This window comes from Dermacentor silvarum, chromosome 10 (assembly GCF_013339745.2).
Source record: "Dermacentor silvarum isolate Dsil-2018 chromosome 10, BIME_Dsil_1.4, whole genome shotgun sequence".
In the NCBI taxonomy this organism is placed as follows: Eukaryota; Metazoa; Arthropoda; class Arachnida; order Ixodida; family Ixodidae; genus Dermacentor; species Dermacentor silvarum.
The window spans coordinates 130,580,669-130,604,126 of NC_051163.1; the positions used below are offsets into that span (position 1 = coordinate 130,580,669).

At 45.0% G+C, this 23,458-nt stretch overlaps 1 protein-coding gene across 1 annotated transcript in view; it reads right to left on the reverse strand.

Moving 5' to 3' along the window:
* Positions 1-595: 595 nt before the first annotated feature.
* Positions 596-23,458, reverse strand: part of LOC119431857 (ATP-binding cassette sub-family C member 2-like) — a 1,116,245-nt gene continuing 1,093,382 nt past the window's right edge. Inside the window, exons 25-27 of the mRNA XM_049657182.1 lie at positions 10,898-11,064; positions 9,012-9,206; positions 596-1,153 (exon numbers count right to left, since the gene is read on the reverse strand). Of these exons, the coding sequence (XP_049513139.1) occupies positions 985-1,153; positions 9,012-9,206; positions 10,898-11,064 (531 nt within the window). The 3' untranslated portion in view covers positions 596-984. The remainder of the gene's footprint in view (positions 1,154-9,011; positions 9,207-10,897; positions 11,065-23,458) is intronic.

The following is a 23,458-nucleotide window of genomic DNA, read 5'->3' on the forward strand; positions in this document are numbered from 1 at the left end:
GATTGGCTCTTTGTTTCCTTCTCCCCCCCCCCCCCCCCCCCCCGCTGTAATGCCTATGGGCGCTGTGGGTATTGTGATAAATAAAATAAATAAAAATCCTGTACTTGGTTGCCAACTTCCTTGACCTCTTCCTCCATTCTGTGTCCACGCTTTTCATGTAGAGATACTTGTGCACTTTAGCCGCCCATTTATTTTCATCCATGTTCCTGAGCCTATCTTCAAAACTAATTTTGCTTTGTGCTTCTCTGACTTCAAAAGAGGCCCAACCCATGTCTCCATGCACTGCCTCATTTGTCGTACGGTTGGATAGAAAAGCGCATATGTAATTGTAGGTGCGTTCTCCCGGTTGCAACTCGGCCAAGCTGTTTACTATGGCAGTAAACACCCATATGGTATGGTTCTTCTAAAGGGGAGAGAGGGTAAGGCGGGTAGGCCAAGTAATGACCAAGGGTGTCTCCGAGGCGAGGGTGCAGAATTGAAAAGAAAGATAATGTGCTACTGATATTCGCTGGAAGAAATTAAAGCAGCGCCGTGTGTTAGCCGGTTGACGTGTCATCGCAGGTTCCTCTTTTTATTTAACAGTTGAGGAAATTTCTTCTTGGAGGATGGGAAGAGTATAGAGCAGGAGGCTATCAAATTATGGATTGTGAGCTAGGGATTACATTGGAACAAACTCTGTTCCCTACGTTCTACACCTCCCCCCTTTCCCCTCTGTGTTATTTGTAAGAATATTATGCAATCCTTCAGTGCCCAAGCTATAGGTTACCAGGGTGAAGCGTCTGAGGGTTGACTTAGTGATAACCGCTCAGCATGCAATGGCTGGCCCACAATATATTGACGCCCACTTACAGATTCAAACAGATTTCTTCCAGCACCTAATGTCCACCTTCCACAGCGCTTCATAAAACACATTCAATCATATACGCCTCCTTTATATGTAATCTTGTGCCCAACATGATCAACATTCTGAGAACCGAGATATGACTAGAGATGGGTGCCAATTTCCGATGAAAGCAACGAGTTATTTAGTGGTAAGTCAGTGAACACGACTCCTGCTTTGCGCGCCATGTCGTAGAACAATGAGTTGCTGTCGTTGAGGAGCTGGTGTACGGTTCCATATTCGGCAACGCTGCCTTCGCTCATAACGAGGATCCTGGAAGAAAATCGGGAAGAGAATGACACGAGGGAACATGTGTTAGTATACTCACACGGAACCTGTGACAGCAAGTCAATTGAGTTCAAGTATTCGCACGTGCTTTTTAAAACATAAATTAGAATATCGACCCGAAAGCAGCAAGAATTAAGCGTGTTTCTCGTAAACAATGTTTCACCGATGAAGCAAAAGTTATGTAGATGCAACGCAATGTGTGAATCGACGTAATGCGAAGCATTTCGCAAGTAGCTGGCTATCCGGTATCGCTTGGGATTCTTTATAGAGTTATCAGATGGACGGGAGTGCTTGTGTAAAGTAAGAAATTGTCTGTTTGACGTGCGCCTGTGTGCGACAACAGAAGAAAGACGACGATGACAGCGACGATGATAGTATGAAGGCGACGGCATGACGACAGTTCTGTTTTTACTTCTGCGAGGAAACGCTATAATTGTGTTCCATTACAAAATGGGCGAATCCCGAAGGCGGTACAATGTCGCACAACTTAGTGCTAGCTGCTGAGAGAAAAAGACTGGGGTATGTGGGCCGATCTCGAAGGCAGCGTGGTGTAACACAGCGTCTCAATGGATTAGCTGCCACGAGGAAAGAATGGGAGGGACCGGCACACTCCCAGTTCTGACGCATGGAAAAGACAGCGGGCCTCTTCGACTATCCGTGTCTGACAGTCCCGGACTGTTCGAGGCGGTGCTTTCAGCCAATGAGCGTTGCGTACGCAGCCTCTCGCACAGTCCGCGACTGTCAGGGATGGATAATCAAAGAGTCCCCGTGGTAAGTCACTGGTTGAGTAGAAACTGGCGTGTGCGCTACCCAGTCAAGAAACTCATTGAGTCCAGTTGGATTTTTCAATGGGACCCAACTGGTCCCAGTTGGACATCATTGGAGGTCCAAGTTCCAATTGGGCTTCTTGAGAAGTCGAGTTGGTTCCAATTGGGCATCATGAGAAGTCCAGTTGGTTCCAGTTGGACATCACTGGAACTTGGTATACCAATTGGTCCCAACTGGACCCAATTGGAAGTCACTATGTAATCTCGCGAAACAACGAAATAGTTGATTTAATAACAGCACAATTATAATGTGAGTTTTAAAGTAAAATATCTTTGTATTTTGGTGTGATCAATGGAGAGAAGCATTTAGCCTTCTGTCAAGTTAAAAATCTATCTTGAAATTTTACCATATTCTCATGAATCACTGGCACCACTTGGTCAACCAAATTTTGCTCACATATATATGACACCTGACATGCATCTCTCATAGTGAAGTGGTGCGGGTAGGATATGTCATTCAAGAGAATTTCAGTAGTGTGTTCATGCTTGATATATGCTTCTCGAAAGGAGTTTCAAGTATACCTGTGTCATGTCAAGGTTAGGGCCCATCTAGGAATTTTTTTTTCTTTCCTTTGGTTTTCATGTTGGTCCCAACGAGTCCAATTCAGAGACCAATTGAGTCCAATTGTGTTCAAAAAACCGATTGGTCCGATTGGACCTGTTGGATATTTCCAATGGGTGTCCCAAAACACAATTGGAACTATTTAATTGGTTCCAATTGGAAATTTTCAACTGGTTTGAGCAAACTTTTCTTGACTGGGTAGTGCTGACCTGACACAAGCGCCGGTCTCACGTGGTGTGTTATCATTAACGCAAAGGCCTAGTGTGCCTGACAGAAGCATGCATGCCATCGTGGCCTAAAGGTTAGAGCATGTGGCTGCTGTACGTGCTCGGAGTCAGAAGTTTCATCGCACCATCGCACACCTAAATTTTCTTTATACTGAAGAGTTCCTAAGTGAGGCGAGACAGCAACCTTTGTACCGTAAAGTGGCTGGGACGAGCATTCGCAATAAAGTTTGTCCTGTTGCAGGGAGCAAACACAGGATGACAGCCTTTCCGAGGCCTCAGGTTTGTCATCTCATCTGTCAGCGAAGTCAGAAGCCTTCTCATCTATCGAGGAGTCTAGAATGGCTATACGCACGTGACCGCGAATATAAATGACAGAAAAATTCTAAGATGAGAGAAGGATCTGAGTGTAGTTGAAAATAACATAAAATTGCAAGCATTGTGTGTCTCTTTGCATAGCCCTTAATTGAAGCCTTTCAAGAAGGCATCGTCTAATGTAGATTCCACCTAGTGCATCGCATCTGCCGTAATGTTATGATACATGGACACTTAGCGAACCTAGTGGATATAAATTCAGATATTTCACGCTACCGACTTTTTACCGTCGCGTGGGGTATTTGTATTTACATACATTTATTTCTTTCAAACTTCTCGTGTTTTTCTGCATTAGTAACAATGTCAGCATAACATAATTTACAAGAAAAGAGATGTTAAAGAAGGGAAGAACTGTACAACTGCTAACATGGCTTCAATGTTGTAGAAGGAATGAGTGGAACACTTTAATTAAATAAGCCCAGAGAAGATGCTTTAGAAAGGAATGTTAAAGAGTACATTTTCTGTCCATTACGTCAATCACAGCATTGCGAATTCTGCAACTCACAACCAACACCCTAATTGCCTCAAATAAACAAAAGGCGATCGATTCGGTGCTCGTATCAGCAACCCTAATATGAATATTATAGGACTTATGTGCTCACATTCCACACCTAGCACAATTTTTTGCAAGAAAAGCCTAAAAATCGCGAATAAAAAGCGCGTCGACCAATAAGACACAATGTCTCCAACGTCGCCTTGCATGAGTATTGAAAAGGATAGATTGAGAAGGGTTAGGTGTACCAGGGAATATCTCATTTCGCCAATCTAAGCTTTAGAGATGACAATGTCCTCTTCAGTGAACCTGGACACAAGTTACAAAATTTGAGTGAGGACGTATAAGAGTACGTGAATGACTAATACCGCAATAATACGCTCGCTTTCAATCACCAGTGAAATTGAAGATCATCGAAACCTTCGCGCTTTAGTGTTTCCCCCGGTAGGTCACACAAAGGCACCTCTTAGGCACTGAAATTTCAAAGGTCTTTCGTTTCAACGATCGTTCAAAGCGAGCATGTGGTTGCGATATAATTTTCTGTAGCCTAGCAAGAGAGCAAGAGTTGGTAGTCAGCCTCTGGCTGCTATAACGGCGTGCATTTATCTAGGTCATGAAGTCACAAGGAACTTGCAAAGCGAAGGAAACGTCCGGGAAAATTAAAAACTGGTGAAACTGACACTGTCAAGTCATAAACGGCAGCTAACCGTTATTCTTGAAAAGTACTGAATCAGTGCATTCCACCACCTGTGCGGGTTAAACTTCCCGAATAACACTTGACATGGAGATAGGGAGAGCCAAGGAGAAATTAAAGAGGGAACCATAGGTGTAGTATTAAGAAATAGTGAGACTATAGTATGAAGATGACAGCATAGCTGTGTACGTCATATCATATTTAGAGGGAAAGCAGTGTTTTGTAGGCCAAGTAAAGTAAAAGTTAAGAGCAGATAACGGGCCCTATATAAGAGTATCAAACTGAAGAAAAGGGAAACGCATTCGAAATTTGCAGAGTAGTGTGCCTAGGTTAGCAAGTTTGCAGTCGTATGGTGGAGTCTAGCAAGCGCAGATTGCTTGAAGGAGCATATCGTCTTACAGTGATTATGTTATAGGATGGGGGTGATAACAAAGTGAGGAACTCTGCAAGCTCTAACCTTCAGGGTGTGTTGCCGCTAACGCTTTATTACATTGCGAATATGGAATGGCTGAGTAAATATCAACACCGCTGTCATGTAACTAAACGGTTCGTTTCTATTGCCTTGCGAATTGAATATTTCCAATAATTTGTCGGGTTTATATAATTACACTACACAAATCTAGCATTATCATTATGCAATATTCTCACTAGTATCGCCTTGTCTTACTCCTTCTTTCGCAGCTTTATTTCCTATTCACTTTTGAGCGTAACAATATACAGCCCCTTTTTCAACACAGCTTAGACGTCTCCGTTTTGTCTGTGCGGAATGTGACCAAAAACATAAGCGGAAGAACTGTGAAAGTGAAAAAAGATAGTTTTTGTGTTCTTTGAAAAAGCCGTTATGACATCAGGTAAGACTTCGTTGCCTTACAGACGCACTTGGATTAGATGTATACGTAAAAGTGGGTCGAGAATAAATCACTAGAAATTCAGCTCTGACCTAATGCTATCTTGTTTGGTAGTTGTTTCTACGTGTGCTTGGTTACATAAAGGATATGGTTACTAGACGGAAAAAAGTAAATCTCTCTATTGAGGAGAGGGTTTTATGCAGGCTCATTAGCATTACCTCGACACGTCCGGGGCACCAGAGTGGCCAACCGTACAACGTCGTGCGCATATTTGCGTTGTAGAGTGTGAGGACCAACATTTTTCTCGCAAGGAAGGCTTATTTATTTATTTATTGAACCTTACAGTGCCAAAGGACATTGTGTAAGGGGGGTTACAAGATAAAAATGAATATCAGAACAGGGCGACAAAGACTAGGTATTGCATAGTTACAAAACATAACAAAATTAATCAGAATTAACAAAATTAAACAGACAATACAGAATAGCAATACATGCAGATGCATACAAAAACGTAAGAAGTACATACAGAAGAGAAGGCTAGCATGGTAACAAAATACACATGGATTTTCCGAACAGTACAAGCTATATTAAACACATGCTCACGGAAAGAGACAGGATTTGTTAATGATGCAATAGAATCGGAAAGATCATTCCAGTGTGATATGGCGCACGGGAGTGCAGATGAATTGAAAGCTTTTGTACGTCCGAAAACGCGTTAAAAACGAACACTATGGCGGAGATTTTCAACAAAGCAATGAGTGTGGTCCGGTGGACGGTAAAATACACCAATGAGTGCCTGTGTCGAAGACGAGACAAAGGCCGTCCATACAATTTCAAGTGGTGAAAGTGTGTTGACTACAAATGATCTGAGGGTTTCTTTAACGGCAATGAAAACACCTCCGCCTTTTCTTTCTGAGTGGTCACGACGAATATACAGGGTGTTTCATTTTAGCTGCACCAAATTTTTAAAGATTTCCTGTGGCAGATAGCACAATTATAATCCTTGATCTAAACTACTCGTTGAGGCGGCCAATATTTCCACGAGAAATCAAAACGCCTAATTGAATAAATAACATAATTACGGTAATTAACTTTTTAACTAATTATTTTACGGCACATCTTTCAATCTACGAATTATAGCCGCTTAGTTCTCCGGGCGTATCCACTTAGAACGAATTCTCAGGACTAGAACAGTTTCGAGATAATAAGTTTCAAAGTGTCCGACGAAATGCATGGACGTTCCAGTTAACTTTTTGAGGAAAACGCTGTTTTATGCATTGAAGCACAAAGTTAACTGTAACGCCCATGCATTTCGCCGGACACTTTGAAAATGAATATCTCGAAACTTATCCAGTCCTGGGAATTCGTTCTAAGTGGATACGCCTTGCAAACTCAGCGGCTATATTTCGTAGATTGAAAGATGTGCCGTAAAACAATTAGTTAAAAAGTTAATTACCGTAATTATGTTAATTATTCAATTAGGCATTTTGATTTCTGGTGGAAGTAATGGCCGCCTCATCGAGTAGTTTAGATCAACGATTATAATTGTGCTATCTGCCGCAGGCAATTTTTAAAAGTTTGGTGCAGCTAAAATGAAACACCCTGTATATGCATACAGTATACGTATTATTATCAGGAAGAATTTCACTGTTATTTATCTCAGGGTGCAGCCAGTTTTTCGTTAGTATAAGAATGTCTGTCTTGTTATAATCTATGAAAGAACATATCTGGTCACGCTTCGGCAGCAAGCTGCGAATATCAGTGAAAATTACTGATAAAGACGGTACCGATGCACTTTCAGCAAATGTATGTGTATGCGGAACTGTTTTTCGAGCTAGCTAGCTGCAAGAGATGACGGAAAATGTTCTGCTGTCGTAAATATAGGTCCTGCCATCCATTCGCATTTTGTCAACAGACAACCTGAACTTATGCTCCTCTTTGGCGTATTGTATCAATTTTTTTTTCAAGCCAGACATGTGGCAGCAGAAAAAGCTTCGCTGATAAAGATGCCTGAATCTTTTAGTTTGCGAGCAGCAGCTAAGATTGTTTGTTTGTCCTTAAAGAGATCGAATTTCGCTATTATTGGCCATTGCTTGTCAGGAGAAAACTTTCCTATACGGTGGATTCTTTCGAATTGCGATCCGGTAATTGTAATTTCCAGCTGGTCTGAGCAAAAGTCTATTAACTTTCGCTCCGTGGCTAGCCAGTCTTCTTTAGGGTCACCACTGAGGTCGAAGAACAGCAAGTTTGAACGCCTACGTCTATTTTCAGCGTTATCGCATCTTGAATGAAGAGACTGTAGTTAACTATTTTGTGATGTCGAACATAACATTATTATTAGACAAAACACTGGTTGTAGTGCTGTTGGGGGAAGTAATGGTAGTGTCTAGGGTAGATACCCTGTCCAAGAGACGTTTGATTTCGTTGTCAGTGGCTATTTGTTTTTCTTTAACGCCCCTTAGCCCACCCAGTATTCCCGCCTGCCCTGCCTCAAGTCTTGTCACTACATCAAGAACAGATGTAAGAGCATTGCCACCAAGACCCGGGTTTTCCTCGACATCACCACACAAAAGCAGTAGGACATCAAGTAACGAAGCTCGAAATGGAATGAACAATGTACCCTGAAAACAGGGAACGTCATGTAGCGACAGTTACCAGCTTTCGTAAGAGCAGCTTTAGACGCATCCTACGTCGGGATCAGTTGACGTCATTCCACCAAGATGTCAGCAACTCCTTGGAATATTGCTGCAAACTTTGCAACAAGCGGCCGAGAATTGCCGCCGTGTCCTCGTCCCCACTAATGGTGAGCACGAGGAAAGTTTGCTACAAAATGAACTCCCAGGGAACCCTATCGCTACTATCGGTAAGCTGCCATGGAAAAGGCGGGGATTTGTCTAATGTTCATGCTTGTAGCTTAAGATGTTCTTGCGGCTTTATTACAGCGACAGCTTTCTTCGGCTCTTCCCCACACTTCGTGGTTGGTGTGTATCTGGTGGGTTATGCATAGGCAAGTCAACTTGCACCACAACGTATGTGCTAGCTGCTGTGTTGCCGAGCCGACAACATGAGCCACGGGCTGTGTGATTGAACAGACAACTTGACGCTGACTGCTGTCCGACCTAGTAGGTAACTTGGGCCACTCGGTATGAGCTACTGAGCATGGACCCGGACATAGGCACGGCGTATGTGATATTGATATGTGCCCGCTCTCGCCAATCCCTCAGAATGGATGCACCAAGGTGACACGAGGGGCATGTAGCAATAAATATATTTAAATTGATAGTGCACCACCTCCGTGTCGAGCGCCGCGTTTGATGGATTGCTATTGCAACGAAGCCGCAGTCTTGATACTAGGGATAGTGGGAGTTCGTATGGAGTTTCAACTGGGGTACTGTGATTACAAATATACTGTCGTGGAATCATTTGACATCGGGATTGGCAGTGAAATTATCACTTCATGTGTTTCCTGATGAGTCCATAATGCTTCGTGATCCACGGATCACATAGGTATATGCAGCAGGTCACATAAAAATGCTGTCGCTGACAATGACGATCATCTTTGATGGTTCCTGCCGCACTTTTTTTAATTTGCGCTTTGTATTCCTGGGTTTCCAGGAAACCACAGTTTTCTTTAAAAAGTAAGCCAATAAGTCTGAGCGCGTATTATTTAATATTATAGCACTTTATTGCATAGAGGATGTGATGCATAATCTGCTGAAAATGATCAATCCGAAAAGTACCATACTGCATCTCCCGTAGATACAAATGCCAAAGTTCACTCTAGCAATTTTAGCGGGAAACTCTGTGGGTCCAGGCCTACCTGTCGTAGTCGAGCACGGTGTGCAGCCGGTGGGCCACGGTGAGCAGTGTGAAGTTGGCGAAGCTGTCCCGCAGTGTCGCCTGGATCAGGCGGTCTGTGTCACCGTCCATGTGCGAGGTAGCCTCGTCCAGCACCAGGATCTTGGGTCTTCGTAGCAGGGCACGCGCCAAGCACACCAGCTGCCGCTGCCCAGCACTGTTTGATGACAAAAATAACCAACTTCTATGAGTTACTCTAGAGGTTGGAATGCGCACCATTTTCGACGAGGGACACAGATGAGGAACACACACGACAGAGCATTTTTCAACCGTCCTAGGAATAGGCGTAGGTTTTCTGTTTCTCACATGCTATAGGTACGTGAGCCACGCTACAGGATGGACAATGTAGTGCAATATAGTGTGATAATGCAGTGCGACTGAGCAAACTTCTGTTCTGCGTATTAAAGCGAAGCTTTTTAGGGATACCCTACCGTACTTTGCTGACCATGACTGCTGCTAGTCTGGCCGTCTTGCCGAGTGGCTAATACTCAGGACAGCACTCGTATAACCAATTGGCTTATATGTAGCCCTCATCTGTACTAGCATTACAGATGTACCGCTGGCCGTCTTTCTTCTCCAAGATAACCACGCAGCGGAGCAACAAACAGTACCTAAAATGAGTACCCTCGGTGCAATAAGTACGCGCCTTCAGGCACATGAGTTCTTTGCTAACGCCCAGTTTTGTACGCCTTCTTTCCCGGGGTTTCGCACGTTTGCGTGGTCAGCTTCTTGCCGAATAAGGTGGGCCGGTCCTGGAAACAGTGTAATCCGCGGTCGCGTAGATAATATTGGCCGCGTGGTCCGCGTCTTGATGACTTTCCGGGGAGGCACGCGTTGCTGACGATGAACAGTTTTATAGCATATAATTAAGAGCCTCACAAGAGCTTCACTTCAGATAGATTCCAACAGGTGAGCTCGGTACACGTCAATTTTAACGTGAGATGCCAATTTCATTTTGTCAACAGGCACCAACTCGCTCCTTTCATTGCTTTACATATTGTACGCATCTCAGGCTATAGGAGAACGAAAGAAAAGGCTTTGGTGACGAGAACCGCTAAGCAGTGGTAAACGTTTCCTGCTGGTGTATCTGATGACCACGTAGCCTGTCTTGTCCCACATAAACCCAAGGAACGTACGTGTACTTGACGAAGCTCGAAGAGTCTACCTAGTATTTGCGGGATACAGAAAATCTTCTACCAGAACGTGTCTGGCTAGCTACATGCGGGGTCATGATGAATTATTACCCGAATGCTTTCGCTTCATTTCAATTTCTTTCTTTCAAGACCTCACGAGGGGTATTAACTAAGACACTGCTCATCAAGGACGGGTTTTTCCGTGTTTCAAGACAATAAGGGTCGTTTTCAATTGCGGGAACTTTCCTGTACACAATGTGCCCAACGTGCCCAACAATGTGCTCAACAATGTGCCCAATGTGCCGTTGGCACATTGCGGGAAATTTCTCTAAAGCTAAAAGTACAACGTGCGTTACATTTTGTGTAATTGTAATTCTGATCTTAATTTTTTTTTTGCAGCACAGGCGTAGAGACTTTCTTTTTGATTCCTGCGAACAGGCTCGCACACCTGCCTCACCGCCCTTCAAAAAGTAGTGCATGCCACAACCTCACGCTCAGAAACAGAACGCCGTTGTCATTTAGCCTACAAAGGGGATCGTGATCGCACAGTAAGAGCTAGCTCGCATCAAATATCAGAAGCAGGCCAGGTTCCATTCACTTTACTTGGTTATCCTGCATACTGACATCGGCATTCTATCATATGCGCAGGGACAGCACGCTCTCGAGGAGGTCATTATGTTTTTTATTAATTGTGGAGGAGTCTCGACATCGTCACCTGAGGTTCCCGCCACCGTCTCCCGTTTCGAGTAGCAGCTTCAGCGGCTGGCTGGATACGAAGTCGGCGAGGTGCGCCTGCCGGAGCACCTGCCACAGCTCGTCATCCGAGTGGCGGTGCGTGGGATCTAGGTTGGCACGCAGCGTACCCCGCACAAGGCTTGGATCCTGCAGGACGCAAAGGATCGAACTCGTGAATAAACTAGGGATGTGTGTGTGTTGTGATTGATATGCCTGAAAAACAAGAAGCCTTTTAATGCGTTAGTATTAGGCGTGTCAAAGTGGACATGTGCGTTAAGTGTGGGAAGCCGTTCACGTGGCAGACGATGGGAGAGCTTAGAAGAGTGTGCATGTGCGTGAGCGTAACCGACGGTGGTCTGCTTCGGACAGTTGCCCTTCACTCCTCGAAGAGGGAGGACGTGTGTCCAGTGAGCTCCTGAAATACACTTCGCAATGCGGTGAAAGCGGTTTAAATTATGAATGCGGAACTTCAAATAGGTGCAACGTAATGCTAACGCATTCATTTGGCATTTCCAGCTATGTTAGCAGTGATTTTGTTTGCGATAGCAATTATACGGATGCTCAGGACACGTTCGTGCCGTCGTGCTGTTGCGGTATCAGTCCGTATACGCGGCCCGCGCCGGGTGGTTTACATGTCTCCAGAGACGCGCATTGAGTTTGCCTGCAAAAGCGGCGAATTAAGCCAGCTGAACGCACCGTCACGCTCCGCTTAATGGGCTCTGCCTGACCAGGTCAACGTTCTGGCTTCCGCTGCTGTTATGAGAGTTGGCGAACACTCATTATCGTTCCGGATCAGCAGCTGTGTGCAAAGCACACCATGGTGCAACACTGGAAATTCACCAATCTGAGCGGAACCGACAGTAAATGTCAAGCTAGATCCGCGCTTGTACACGTTACAGAAAAAAAAGTAACTGACTGCGATTACAATTACTTCATTCAGAAACGTAATTAATTGCCGTTAACCATTACTGTCTGTCGAAAGTAATTCAGGAGTTACTCAGAAGTAATCCGTTACTCCTACGTTACTTTCTTCCTATCTTCCTATCTTCCGTGCACGATCTCCGAGATCGGCCCACGGAAGAGGTCGCGTTTCCACCAGAAAGCTCGCCTACGTGCATAGCGTTCGCCGCCAGTGTTTGCCAGTAACCCATAAGCTCCAGTCGTCGGGAAGCGTGAGAAGCAGTCAGGGATCTTTGAATACTATCGCGTTCCACACTTAAACGCCAAGCTTAAGCGTCCTCCAATTTTTAGTAATGTGCATATGCAGTGTTGTGCTAAAAAACGTTGAGTCTCATAGCTTTTTCTATTTTTGCTATAAAAGGCATGCTGTAGTTGCATGCTAGCACTTGTACAAACTAAATAAACTAAATTCTGTGTTCTTACGTGCCGAAACCGAGATACGAATATGAAGCACGCCGTAGCGGTGGACTGGGAATTAATTTTTACCACCTGGAGTTTTTTGACGAGCACCTAAGTCTGAGAAGGATGTCTTTGCATTTCGCACGATCGAAAGGCGACCAGCGCGGCCGGGATCCAACTCCCGACGTCGAGCTGAGCAACGGAGAATCGTATATATAGCAGCTAAGCTACTGCGACGGGTAAGCTTTTGTACAAGGATAGGAGAACCATCTCGTGAATAACTTGTTTTGATCATCACAAGGCTAGTAGTATATATGTGGCAGCAAATAAACGAGAGTCGCAAGAGAACCGTGTTTGTTTGCTACACTAACGTCCCTTGTCTGTTGGCGTTTTGTTCAGAAGGTAAACGAGACTCCTTCTTTTCTGAGAAGCATTTGCAATGCGAGTGATAACTCCTTTATTAGGCGCTTTGTCGTTTTGGTCTTGTTTGGGCAGTTCTTATCGTGCTGTTTCCTCTGCGATGTGTGCCAGCTCCCTCGTTGGTTATTTATTTAGTATAACTAATGTTTTGATGAAATGCTTCTCCCAATAACAGAGTCAATACATGAACCAGTTGACGCACTTTTATTAGAACATAAATGAAGCTTAATACGGTACAAATTGTAATGGTCTTCACGATGTCGCCAACTACAAATGTTTACGTATCATCATCATCAGCCTATATTTATGCCCACTGCAGGACGAAGGCCTCTCCCTGTGATCTCTAATGGGCCCTGTCTTGCGCTAGCTGATTTCAACTTGCACCTGGAAATTTCCTGACTGCATCAGCCCACCTAGTTTTCGGCCGTCGTCGACTGCGTTTCCCTTCTATTGGTATCCATTCTGTAACTCTAATGGCCCAGCGGTTAACCATCCTGTGCATTACATGGCCTGCCCAGCTCCATTTTTTCCTCTTAATTTCAACTAGAATATCGGCTATCCCCGTTTGCTCTCTGATCCACACCGCTCTCTTCCCGTCTCTTAAAGTTAGGCCTAACACTTTTCGTTCCATCGCTCTTTGTGCGGTGATTAACTTGTTCTCGAGCTTCTTTGCTAACCTCCAAGTTTCTGCTACATTTATTAACACCGGTAGTATGCAATGACTGTACACTTTTCTTTTGAACGACAGTGGTAAGGATTTGGCAATGCCTGCCGTATGCACTCCAACACAATTTTATTCTTCTGTAAATTTATTTCTCATGATGAGGGCCGGCTGTGAGTAATAGACCTAGATAAACGTACTCCGTTACAGACTCTAGCCGTATACGTATACGGCTACATATATGTATACATATATATATATACATATATGTATACATATATGTATACATATATGTATACATATGTATACGTATACGTATACAGATTACATACGTATACGTATGTATACGTTTACGTATAGACCGTTTTTTCATGGGCGCCGCCATTGCCTAGGCAGTGGCGCCATTTACGGGCAGTTGGCTTGTTGGCTTGGGCGAATGCCCGTGTTGTATGCTGTGGTATACGCTCGGTGGCAGTTTCTGGTAGATTTTTTCGCACTCGCGCGGTCTATTTAGCATGAAATTGTGTCTTCTACGTGGGGAATGATCCTGTGCAGCGTAGTGAAGGAATTTAAGTCTGAAGTAATTAAGCGGCTGTAGTAAACTGCTGGTGTTAGGGCGGACGGAGCACCCAGCGCGAGGTGTGAGCGTTTGTTTGCGCTTACCATCAGCCTCGGATATCAGTTAGGTATTTCTGAAAATTCGTTTCCCGAATGCCACCTTACTACAGCATTCTCAGCACTGTAATTCTAAGCTCTGGTTTAGCTGCAACGAGTAGTTACGAAACATCTGACTATCATAACAGCGTGTGTACCGCTCTGCTGGAGAACAACTCGTGCTGTTTACATTCAAGTTGTTATGTGTAGATACACTGGCAACTGCCTTGTTTGCTGGGCAAGGTTTCCGCCCACAAATGAAATAGTTTGGTTATTAATAACCGCATACCGTACAGTGTGAATCACACTTTTCGAGTGGTCGAATGACCAGCTGCAGACTGCGCGAGCGTCCGAGGCAGTACTAAATGCTGTGCTATAGATCTGTTTGTTCTATATAGCGTATGGTCCAAGTGGTCCAAGCATGCGGCACGACCATGCGGAGTCTTATTGCGTCGTTATCCGGTGTTCTGTTTTATTTTGCTGCAAAATGAGGAGCGATCCCCTTTGTATATTGTACCTTACATGGCAAAAAAGGCAATTCCGATCTAAGCACGAAGCAATTGTGTGTATTATATTGGTTTGCCAACCGCAGTGCTCGCTGTGTTGAGCAAAGCCTTCGGCCTCTTGCAGGATGCTAACGTAGACATAGTGATTTTAAGTCTACTAGACTTAAAATGCGTGAGATCGATGCCGGTGGCCGATGCAAATGTTTTACAACAGCTCTTCATCGAGTGAAAACAGATAAATCCAACATAGTTCACAACACATACACACACCGCGGCTGATGATGCGCGTCGCATTTTTGCACATCCAAGAGCAATTTCCAGATACTGTAGCTACTGCTCCATCTAAAGGCTACACAGTGGTTGTTCGACGACCTCGTAAGAACTGACATCCCGTAAACTGCACTCAGAACTAGCTAAAACACATCCGAATCGTTCCGCAGCGCGCGACCGGCAACACATTCAAGTCGCGCCGCGCCGGTTCGCCCAAGCCACAGAGGAGGAAAGGCTCGTCGTGCACCCTTTACTCCTTGCCCGATGAAAAGGTCTATATGTATGTATACGTGTACGTAATGTTTACGTATAGTAACACCAATTGCGTATAATCAACATTTGTAAATCTCCCTTTCCGAATATTTTTCGAGGTATAAATTTCAGGATACCCCTTTAATATAATTTTTTTTGTCGCTTCTTATTCATTAGATAAAAAATACCACGTGCATCCGTAGTGCGGCATCTCTGCAATAAAACTAATATCAGGATCATTGAAATGAAGATGTAAAAAGTCTTGGGTTAATGTATAAATAACTTTCAAAATCCTGTTCTATCACCGAAATGACGAGATTTATTGACATACAGCCCTTGAATCTAAGGATTGAGAAACAGAAGCTTCAATTCTTCACGCATCACACAAACGAACTTTGCGGTGATGAGCGACGCTCATCACCGTAGGCGGGAGGCCATATTTTACACGGACAGACAGGTTTGCTTTTTGATACATACTCCCACAGAAGGGTTCATTTGGAGCGGGAATCTAGGCGGGCGGCGGTGACAATTTTACATTTTTCTCTTTTGCATGTTTCATCACTGTTCACATTTGCATCAATGCGTTCGTCTTTCTGTTCAGAGCGTGTGACCGTGATACTCAACGAATAAGATTGAATAACATCGTTTTTCGAAGACAGCTTAAAAATGCAGCTTGCTCCAGATTTCAGGTAAGTGACATCGATAACCTGCGGAACTCCATAAAATAACAACGCACCTTTCTTTTATACAAACATTTCTGGGCTGATTTTCATTTAGTATCGCAGCTGTGTTTTGTCCTCTTGTTACTCATAGTAGAAGCGCGCCTCTGGCTACTTACAAGCAAGTTGCCGTTGGTGCTTAAATGCCAGCATGCACTGTCTTCTGGCAGTGCAAAGTCTCCTACCCTGCCAACTGTCGCAAGGACATGTTTCTCACATGCGCCCTTTTATTAAGTTGACGATGACGGACATTTTGTTATGTCGAGGCTTAGCGGTGTATTTTCATGGCCCTGCGGGAACACGCAGTTTTGAGTCGGACTGAGCTATCGCGCGGCACTGACGTTCGGTAATTAGGGCGTTTTTTTTCGGGGGGGGGGGGGGGCGCAGGCTCTGACAAGAGGTTCATTCTCTGAATGTATTACGGAGTCCACATGAGGCAATACTGCAGCGTACGAAAACGACATGGTGTGCATTGCAAGCAAGTTGTTCTTGAAATTATCGATATGTTCGCTGTGAAAGGCAGCTGCTGTCGCAGTAAATGAGTCGATCTCAGGAAAAATCACACACTCGTCAGCATTTTTTTTCAAAGCTGTTCATTGCCCTATACACCAGTACTTTCGTGTTGTTTCTAGAGAATTGATTGATTATTGGATGTCATTGGCGCAAGGGCCTGGTGGGGGTATAAAGAGCGCCGATGACAAGGCAATGGATTGACAATGGTGCCTGAACTATGAATTTCAAAGAGTACATAAAACGCGGCTGTTCAGAGGCCTAAAACATTCGGTCTAATGTGCGTAAAACATATAAGCCATAAAACTATGATAATGATACGTCATGTGAGAGATGTGGTATGGACCTAAAATATATGGAACAAATGGATGATATACTAAAAGGTACGGGTGTCACTAGCACTAATGCCTCAGAGCTAATTACGGCAGCACTAATGCCCTTGAACGCAAGGGCCCGGAAGGACGTGCTCTACAGAAACGTATTACTGCAGCAGAAGCCTCCATTGAGAATATCTGCTACGAATCTCTTGGATTTGCAACTTGCAAAGTGTCAACAGCCTGTAAAATGTTCAAAACAAATTTATTGTCAAAAGACGTTTCTTTGTCAAGAAGCAATGGCGGATGCAGTGGCAGTTGCTGTCGGTAGGCTAACGGAAACTTTCTTGTTGTTTCAGTGTCTGCTTGCCGACACTCTAACAAGACCTGCAGGCAACGTACTCGTGCCCAGATTTTTATACAAATGCATCAAAATCCCGACACTCTAACAGGACGAGGATGGTCAGCGTCTCATTTGCCACAAACAGGAGGCACACCACCGGTCAACAGGTGATTTATGTGGCCTATGCTAATTCGGCAGAGAATGATCTCACTTTGTTGTATTTTCATTATTGGAGGCCAATTTTCCAAATGCGGCTTCATTTAATGCGGCTTAGTTGAAGTATCAATGTCCCAGATTTGTTGCGAATAGCTTAGTTCATTGCGCAAAAATGACTTCAGGCCCATGGCAAGAATAGCTATGGAAGTGTTGCTAGCTTTTGTTGCTATGGGTGCGGAAATTGCATCCGCAAGCATGTTGCCTAGATGTTGGTTAGATGCATGAGTAGTACTTCGCAGCGAATAAAGATTATTGAGTAGAGGTTTTGGGGTTTTCGCAACGGTATTAAAGCTTTCAGGACGCTTAAGGGTTGAGAATTGTCATTTGCAGCTTTAATTTCCTGTCGGGCTAACAGCCTACAATACTGCATAGGCCACTGCCATGAAGATGCTTATTTCAGGGTGGAGAGCGTCGGATTCTGAAAAGGATGGACCGACAGCTACATAAGACACACCGGCATGGGATTTTGATGCATCTGTATAAACATCTGGGCACGAGTACGTTGCCTGTAGCTCTAGGAAACACATTAGAATGTGCGTCTCTGGAGCATGTTTAGTGCCCTCTGCAAACGATGTGTCACACTCTATGAGCTGCCACTTCCACGGCCATAAGATGATGTTCAAGCAGTGGAACACCCATTTCCTCACTAAGGTTTCCCACACGCAAAGAGAACGGCTCTCTTGCTCCAGGGCGGTAATGAAAAAGTGTGGAAGCGGTCATATCGTTTATGGTTGAATAAGAAGGATGGTGAATGCTCTTGTGTGCTCTAAGAAAATATGTAAAACTGGTATATCACGAGTCTAGATGAAGAGACCACTGATTCGACTCTAGCTAGAGGCTATGGATCGTATTTGTCCTGAAAGCTCCGGTCTCGAGACGGATACCGAGATAGTGAACAGTGTCCAGACGTTGCACAATGATAAACTATAGCTCCGTAGTCCAGGCGCGAGTAGACAAGACTTTTGTACAAGTTCAGGAGATAGTTCCAGTCACTACCTCAAGTTGTGCGCGACAGGAGTTTTAAAAGGTTCATTGTCTTCAGGCATTTCGTCCTTGGACACTTAAGCTAAGGAACAAACGTGAGCTTAGAGTCTAAAATGATTCCTAAAAGCTTACGCTCGCTGCTCACAGAGAGCTCATCTTTATCAATTGCAATACTTGTGACTCGTGTTACGCTTCTCTTGTTTGAAAAGAGTACGCAGGTACTTTTAGCGGTGTTTACTTGAAAGCCACTTTCATTTGCCCATTCAGGCAATTAGTTTAATCTATAAATAAATTATGGGGTATTATGTGCCAAAACCACCATCTGATCATGAGGCACGCCGTAGTGGGGGACTCCGAATGAATTTGGACCACCTGGGGTTCTGTAACGTGCACCTAAATGTAAGTACAGGGATTTTTTCTGCATTTCGCCACAGTCTAAATGCGGCCGCCGTGGCCGGGATTTAATCCCGCGACCTCGTGCTTAGCAGTCGAACACCATAAGCTCGAAGCAACCGCGGCGGGTCGATTTGTTTAATCGTAACTGCACCTGTCATTCGCAGGTCGCAGTAGTGCGTGCTTTAAAATCTTTCTGTAGATCGTCAACGTACACGGAATGATGAGTGTAGGTTTGTATGATGTGAATTCATTTTCACAACAAAGAGTGCACAACTCCGCCTTGAGGTATACCAGTATATTGAGTGAATCGTTTAGATGCACCATTGCTGACGCGGAATACGCAGCCAGACAAGCAGCTTTCAGTGGTGTTCAACATGCTACCGCGGGCACCTAGTGCCGACAGATCTCGTAAAATTCCGAAGTGCCATGTGGTATCGTAGGCTTTCTAAATGTCCACAAATACAGATAAGAAGTACTGTTTACGAATGAAATCGTCCATATTATTTGCCGCAATGCGGAGTAGTGGTCAGTTGTAATCTGCCTTCTCTGAAACTACATTGGCATGGATCGAGCAGTTCATTGCTCTCCATAATGTGAAACAGGCATCGATTTCCCACCTTCTTGAAAAACTTGCAAAGGCAGTTCGTCAATGCTGTAGGCCTATAACTGGTAAATAAAGACAGGTCCTTGGCCTCTTTGTGAATTGGAAATATAACAGCCTTTTTCCAAGAAGACGGCATATACCCAGAAAACTATATGGCGTTGAAAAGAGCCAGGATATGTTTCTGGGTTTCCGTGTGTGTTTAATTATATCATATTTGATTTGATGAGATCCTGGAGAACAATTATTGCAGTAGTTCAAGGATGCCTGAAGCTCTGATAACTTAAATAGGAGATTGTACGCTTAATTTGGTATGCAGTTCCGTTCCAAAGGTTGTCGTTCTGCTAGTTGTTTGTACCTAAGGAATGATTCAGAATGGTACTAAGACTTAAAAAAATTAATTATGTGGTTTTACGTGCCAAAACCACGATCTGATTATGAGGCACGCCGTAGTGGGGGACTACGGAAATTTGGACCACCTAGGGTTCTTTAACGTGCCCCTAAATCTAAGTACACGGGTGTTTTCGCATTTCGCCCCAGTCTAAATGCGGCCGCCGTGGCCGGGATTCGATCCCGCGACTTCGTGCTCAGCAGCCAAACACATAGCGACTGACCAACCACAGCAGGTACGTGGGTGGTACGAAGACTAGAGATGTGTTTAAATTGTGCACTCAGAAAATATGCCTGGTCTTTGTGGCTATTTTACTATGCAGTTACCAAAGGTAGCGTGTGTAACTGGCGGTCTTTAATTATATTTACTCTATTCCACACTCTGCGCTCAACTGTTTAAGAGTTTATACCGGAGATACACTTACGCTATGTTTCTCTCCGAGCCTGTCGTTGCGTCCTTCTTCCTTGCTATGCTACATGCTTGAAATTAATTAGGTGTTCCGCAGTCGGAGAATCGCGAAGGAGTTCCCTCGTTTTGTCTAGCAGCTTGTGCGCTTTCCTACACTCATAATTCCACCACGGAACTTGTCGTTTGGTAGCCACTTAGTTTGTTTGTGGGATGCATTTGGATGCAGCTTCAATAAGGCAAGCTGTAAAGTATGCAACAGCATCATATCTTAGCATAGGGCGCAGATGTTATCCTGCGAGAAATACACGAGTCCTCGTTGGAACTTGCAGTAGGCTTATGCGACCTATCACCGAGGAATGTGTGGCGAGCTTTTATCCAGTATTGTTGGACTCAGCACTATAGGAAAGCGGTCGAAGTCGTAGGAATTTTTAACTACATTCCTTTGGATGTACGGAATGAGTGTCGGAGACGCTATGCTCAAATCTATACAGGAGTCTATGTTGTGAGCAGTACTGTAAAATGTTGGTTCTTTTTTATTAAGCAAGCATGCCTCAGTGGAAAAAGTTTTCCATTAACCGAACTTTTTCATCGCTGCGAGTGCCCCCCCCCCCCCCCCCCCACAGAGTGATGTGTTAGTTAAAACACCAAGAACCAAGTCGGGTTCAGATAGTTCTCGTGGACGATGTTTCGTGGAGAGAGTTTCTTGGAGACGATGTTTGTCAATAGTATCCAGTGCTTAATTCTTGATGCGCGTAACATTTATTAAGGCCTGGAATTCTTCTCTATACAAGTGATAATTACAGTATGTAGAAAGAGAGCATGTTGTAACAAGTGTTTTAGCAGTGCAGCTCGAACTGCAACAGCATCAAAGCTCGTTTGTAGTTCTAAGCGCGAGCAGGCAGTATTTTTATCAATTATAATTGTTACCCCACCAGAAAACGCGATAGCATCAACGCTGTCTTTACGGAATGTAACGTATTGTTGGGAAAAAATGTGTATGTTTAGATTTTAAGTAGATTTCTGTACACACAGCGCCTTTGGACTGAATTCACGAATAACGTCTTGAAAATCGTCGCGGTCGCGAAGAAGACATCTGATGTTTCATTGCTATATTAGTGTGTCCTAACTTGCACTGTGTGTATCAAACAGGAAATTGAAGTTGGTTCAGCTTGCAGAGCCCTTTTGAGGCCCAGTAATTATGAGTTTGTCTTTTTGGGAGCGGCCGATGGAATCGCGCCGCTCCTTAGGCTCCGGCTTCACCTGATAGCTGCGTGCTGTGTCCAGTGCCTCTCGACACACGCTCTTGCGAGTGGTTTGTTTCCGTGAAAGCCTCGCCTAGAAGACAAGACCTTGGAGCCCAGCATCCAGGAGGTCAGTGAGCTCGTCTTAGCCTCTGAGCTGCGCTGACAGCTGCCGGCGCTAGCAGAGGTGTCTGACGTGACTGGATTCATAGAAGGCGGGACAGCCTTGGCCGTTCCCACCATGGGGGCGGGTGACGTTACCGCAGGCCCACTGAGTTTTGATGGAACGACCGCGGGAAGTCTTTGTGACACTGCCCTCCGCTGTGCCACATCAGCGTAAGAGTTGGTTGGCACAAACGAGAAACGCTTGCGCGTGTCTTTCAATGAGACGTTCTCGTTCACTTTCAGTGTTATCTATTTCCTTCTTCGACGCAGGCCAGGAGCGAGAGTACGCCGGGTGCCCACAGTCACAGCGCCGTGCACTATCCCAGTTGTCTGAAGGGTGTTCGTCAGCACACTTGGCACAGGTGACACCGAACCATGTGAAAGAACGGCGTGGGTTTGGCATATATGGTCGAATGTGAATTTTCAATCAGCCATTCTATCACAAACGAGAGCAGAGGATGCTGTGCGCGTGTCTCGCGCCTTGGGCGTGAAGAAAATAACGATGAAGGTCGGCGCTGAGTTCGTGCCCGCAAAGGCTGCCAGGAGTAATAAAGGAGAAAGGGCAGTCCCTTTCTGGGTTACACGGTGTTCGCATGTGTGTTATGCTGCCGCCCCGGAACCCATAGACAACCGACGGCCACAACAGCACTTCACACTGTCTCAGTGTGCTATGGTAGTGCGTTTGTGAAGAAGGTGAGAATTAGGTGCTTAGTCGGTGTATCTATGCCATCTCTTCCGATCTTAGTTCTCTGCACATTTGTTACGTTTGGTCTTTCTAGCCCTCGAAGAGCTATGTTTCTGTCAAGTCAAGAGGTTTCAGATCGGGTATTACCCTCGCGTCCGATTCAGTGTTGTGGGCTCACGAAGTTTGGGATGTCACCAAACGCAAAAAAAATTACTCCATCTCCCGCTAAAGGGAACCATGTGTGGATGCGGAGCAGCGGGGAGATGGTTAGCTTGAGCGGGAGATGGTTTCCCGTCCCATGGCAAGGTATCTGTACTCGCCACAGAGTCAACGAGAGTTCTGCCGCCGTCGTGGCGGCTCTAAGTTTTATCTCCCAGGTGACGTCACGGCCAAGCTGTGGCTGGTGGAAACCTGCCGAGCCGACGCCAGAGGCGCCTGCTGCATTCACGGACACCGCGAGCGTTCGGCGCGAACGCGGGGACATGGAGAAACGCGGGCGGCGTCGGCAGCAGCTCTGCGCGTTGCCTCGTTGGTGCTGCTACAATTTCTTTCTCGCCATTCGTTGCGCAATCCGGAGAGGAGCGTGGGAGAGGAGGAATGCCGAGAGGAGAGGACATGAGACAAGGAGAGGAGAGGAGGGGAGGAGGATGCGCATGCGCAGTAGGGGTGTGGACGCCGCACGGCGGATGGATGGACTGAGGGAGTGACATTGCCCCGACCATAAGATGCTTCGCATCTAAAATTTGGTGTAACTTCTGTCGGTGCTGGTGCTTGTCGCGGACCTCAAGGAGCAGTTCGTCGCTCGCCATCTTTGTTACTTTATAACAAGGGCCTATTGTACTGATGAAACATTTTGCAGCCATGAATGGTGACATTGCTGTGGCAGTGTTTCCGCGATCCCACGTTACCATGTGTACCACATGGTAACGTGGGCAGTTTTCTTTAGCTGGCCAAAAAAGTTAATGGATTCATCGGTGCGCCCTCTTTTTGAAAGGAGGCTATCAGATAGTCGAGGAAACAACATGGAAGCCATAAATACTTATCGTGTCTGATCCGACCTGATCCAACCTGTACTTGAGTATGGCTCTGTTGTTTGGTGCCATTTATGCCAGTGTGATGTTAGTAAAATTGAACCCATGCAGGAAACAATCACGCAGAAACTCCTCTGGGAAATGTCTTAAGTATGGGCAAGTATTACGCCACGTGCTCATCTCCACGCAGCTCGGTGTCATTATCAATGTTAAGAAACTTGATCCGACCAGTATTTAACGCTTATCGTTATAAACCGTCGTTATAAACCTTATCGCAATCGATCCGATTCTAATCAAGCCTTATCTACCCTTATCAAACTTGTCAGACGTGATCCGACCCGAATCAATTTCTTATTAACCTTATCAGAATTTCTCCAACCCTTATAAGCCCTTATCGATCTTTAGCACATTATTA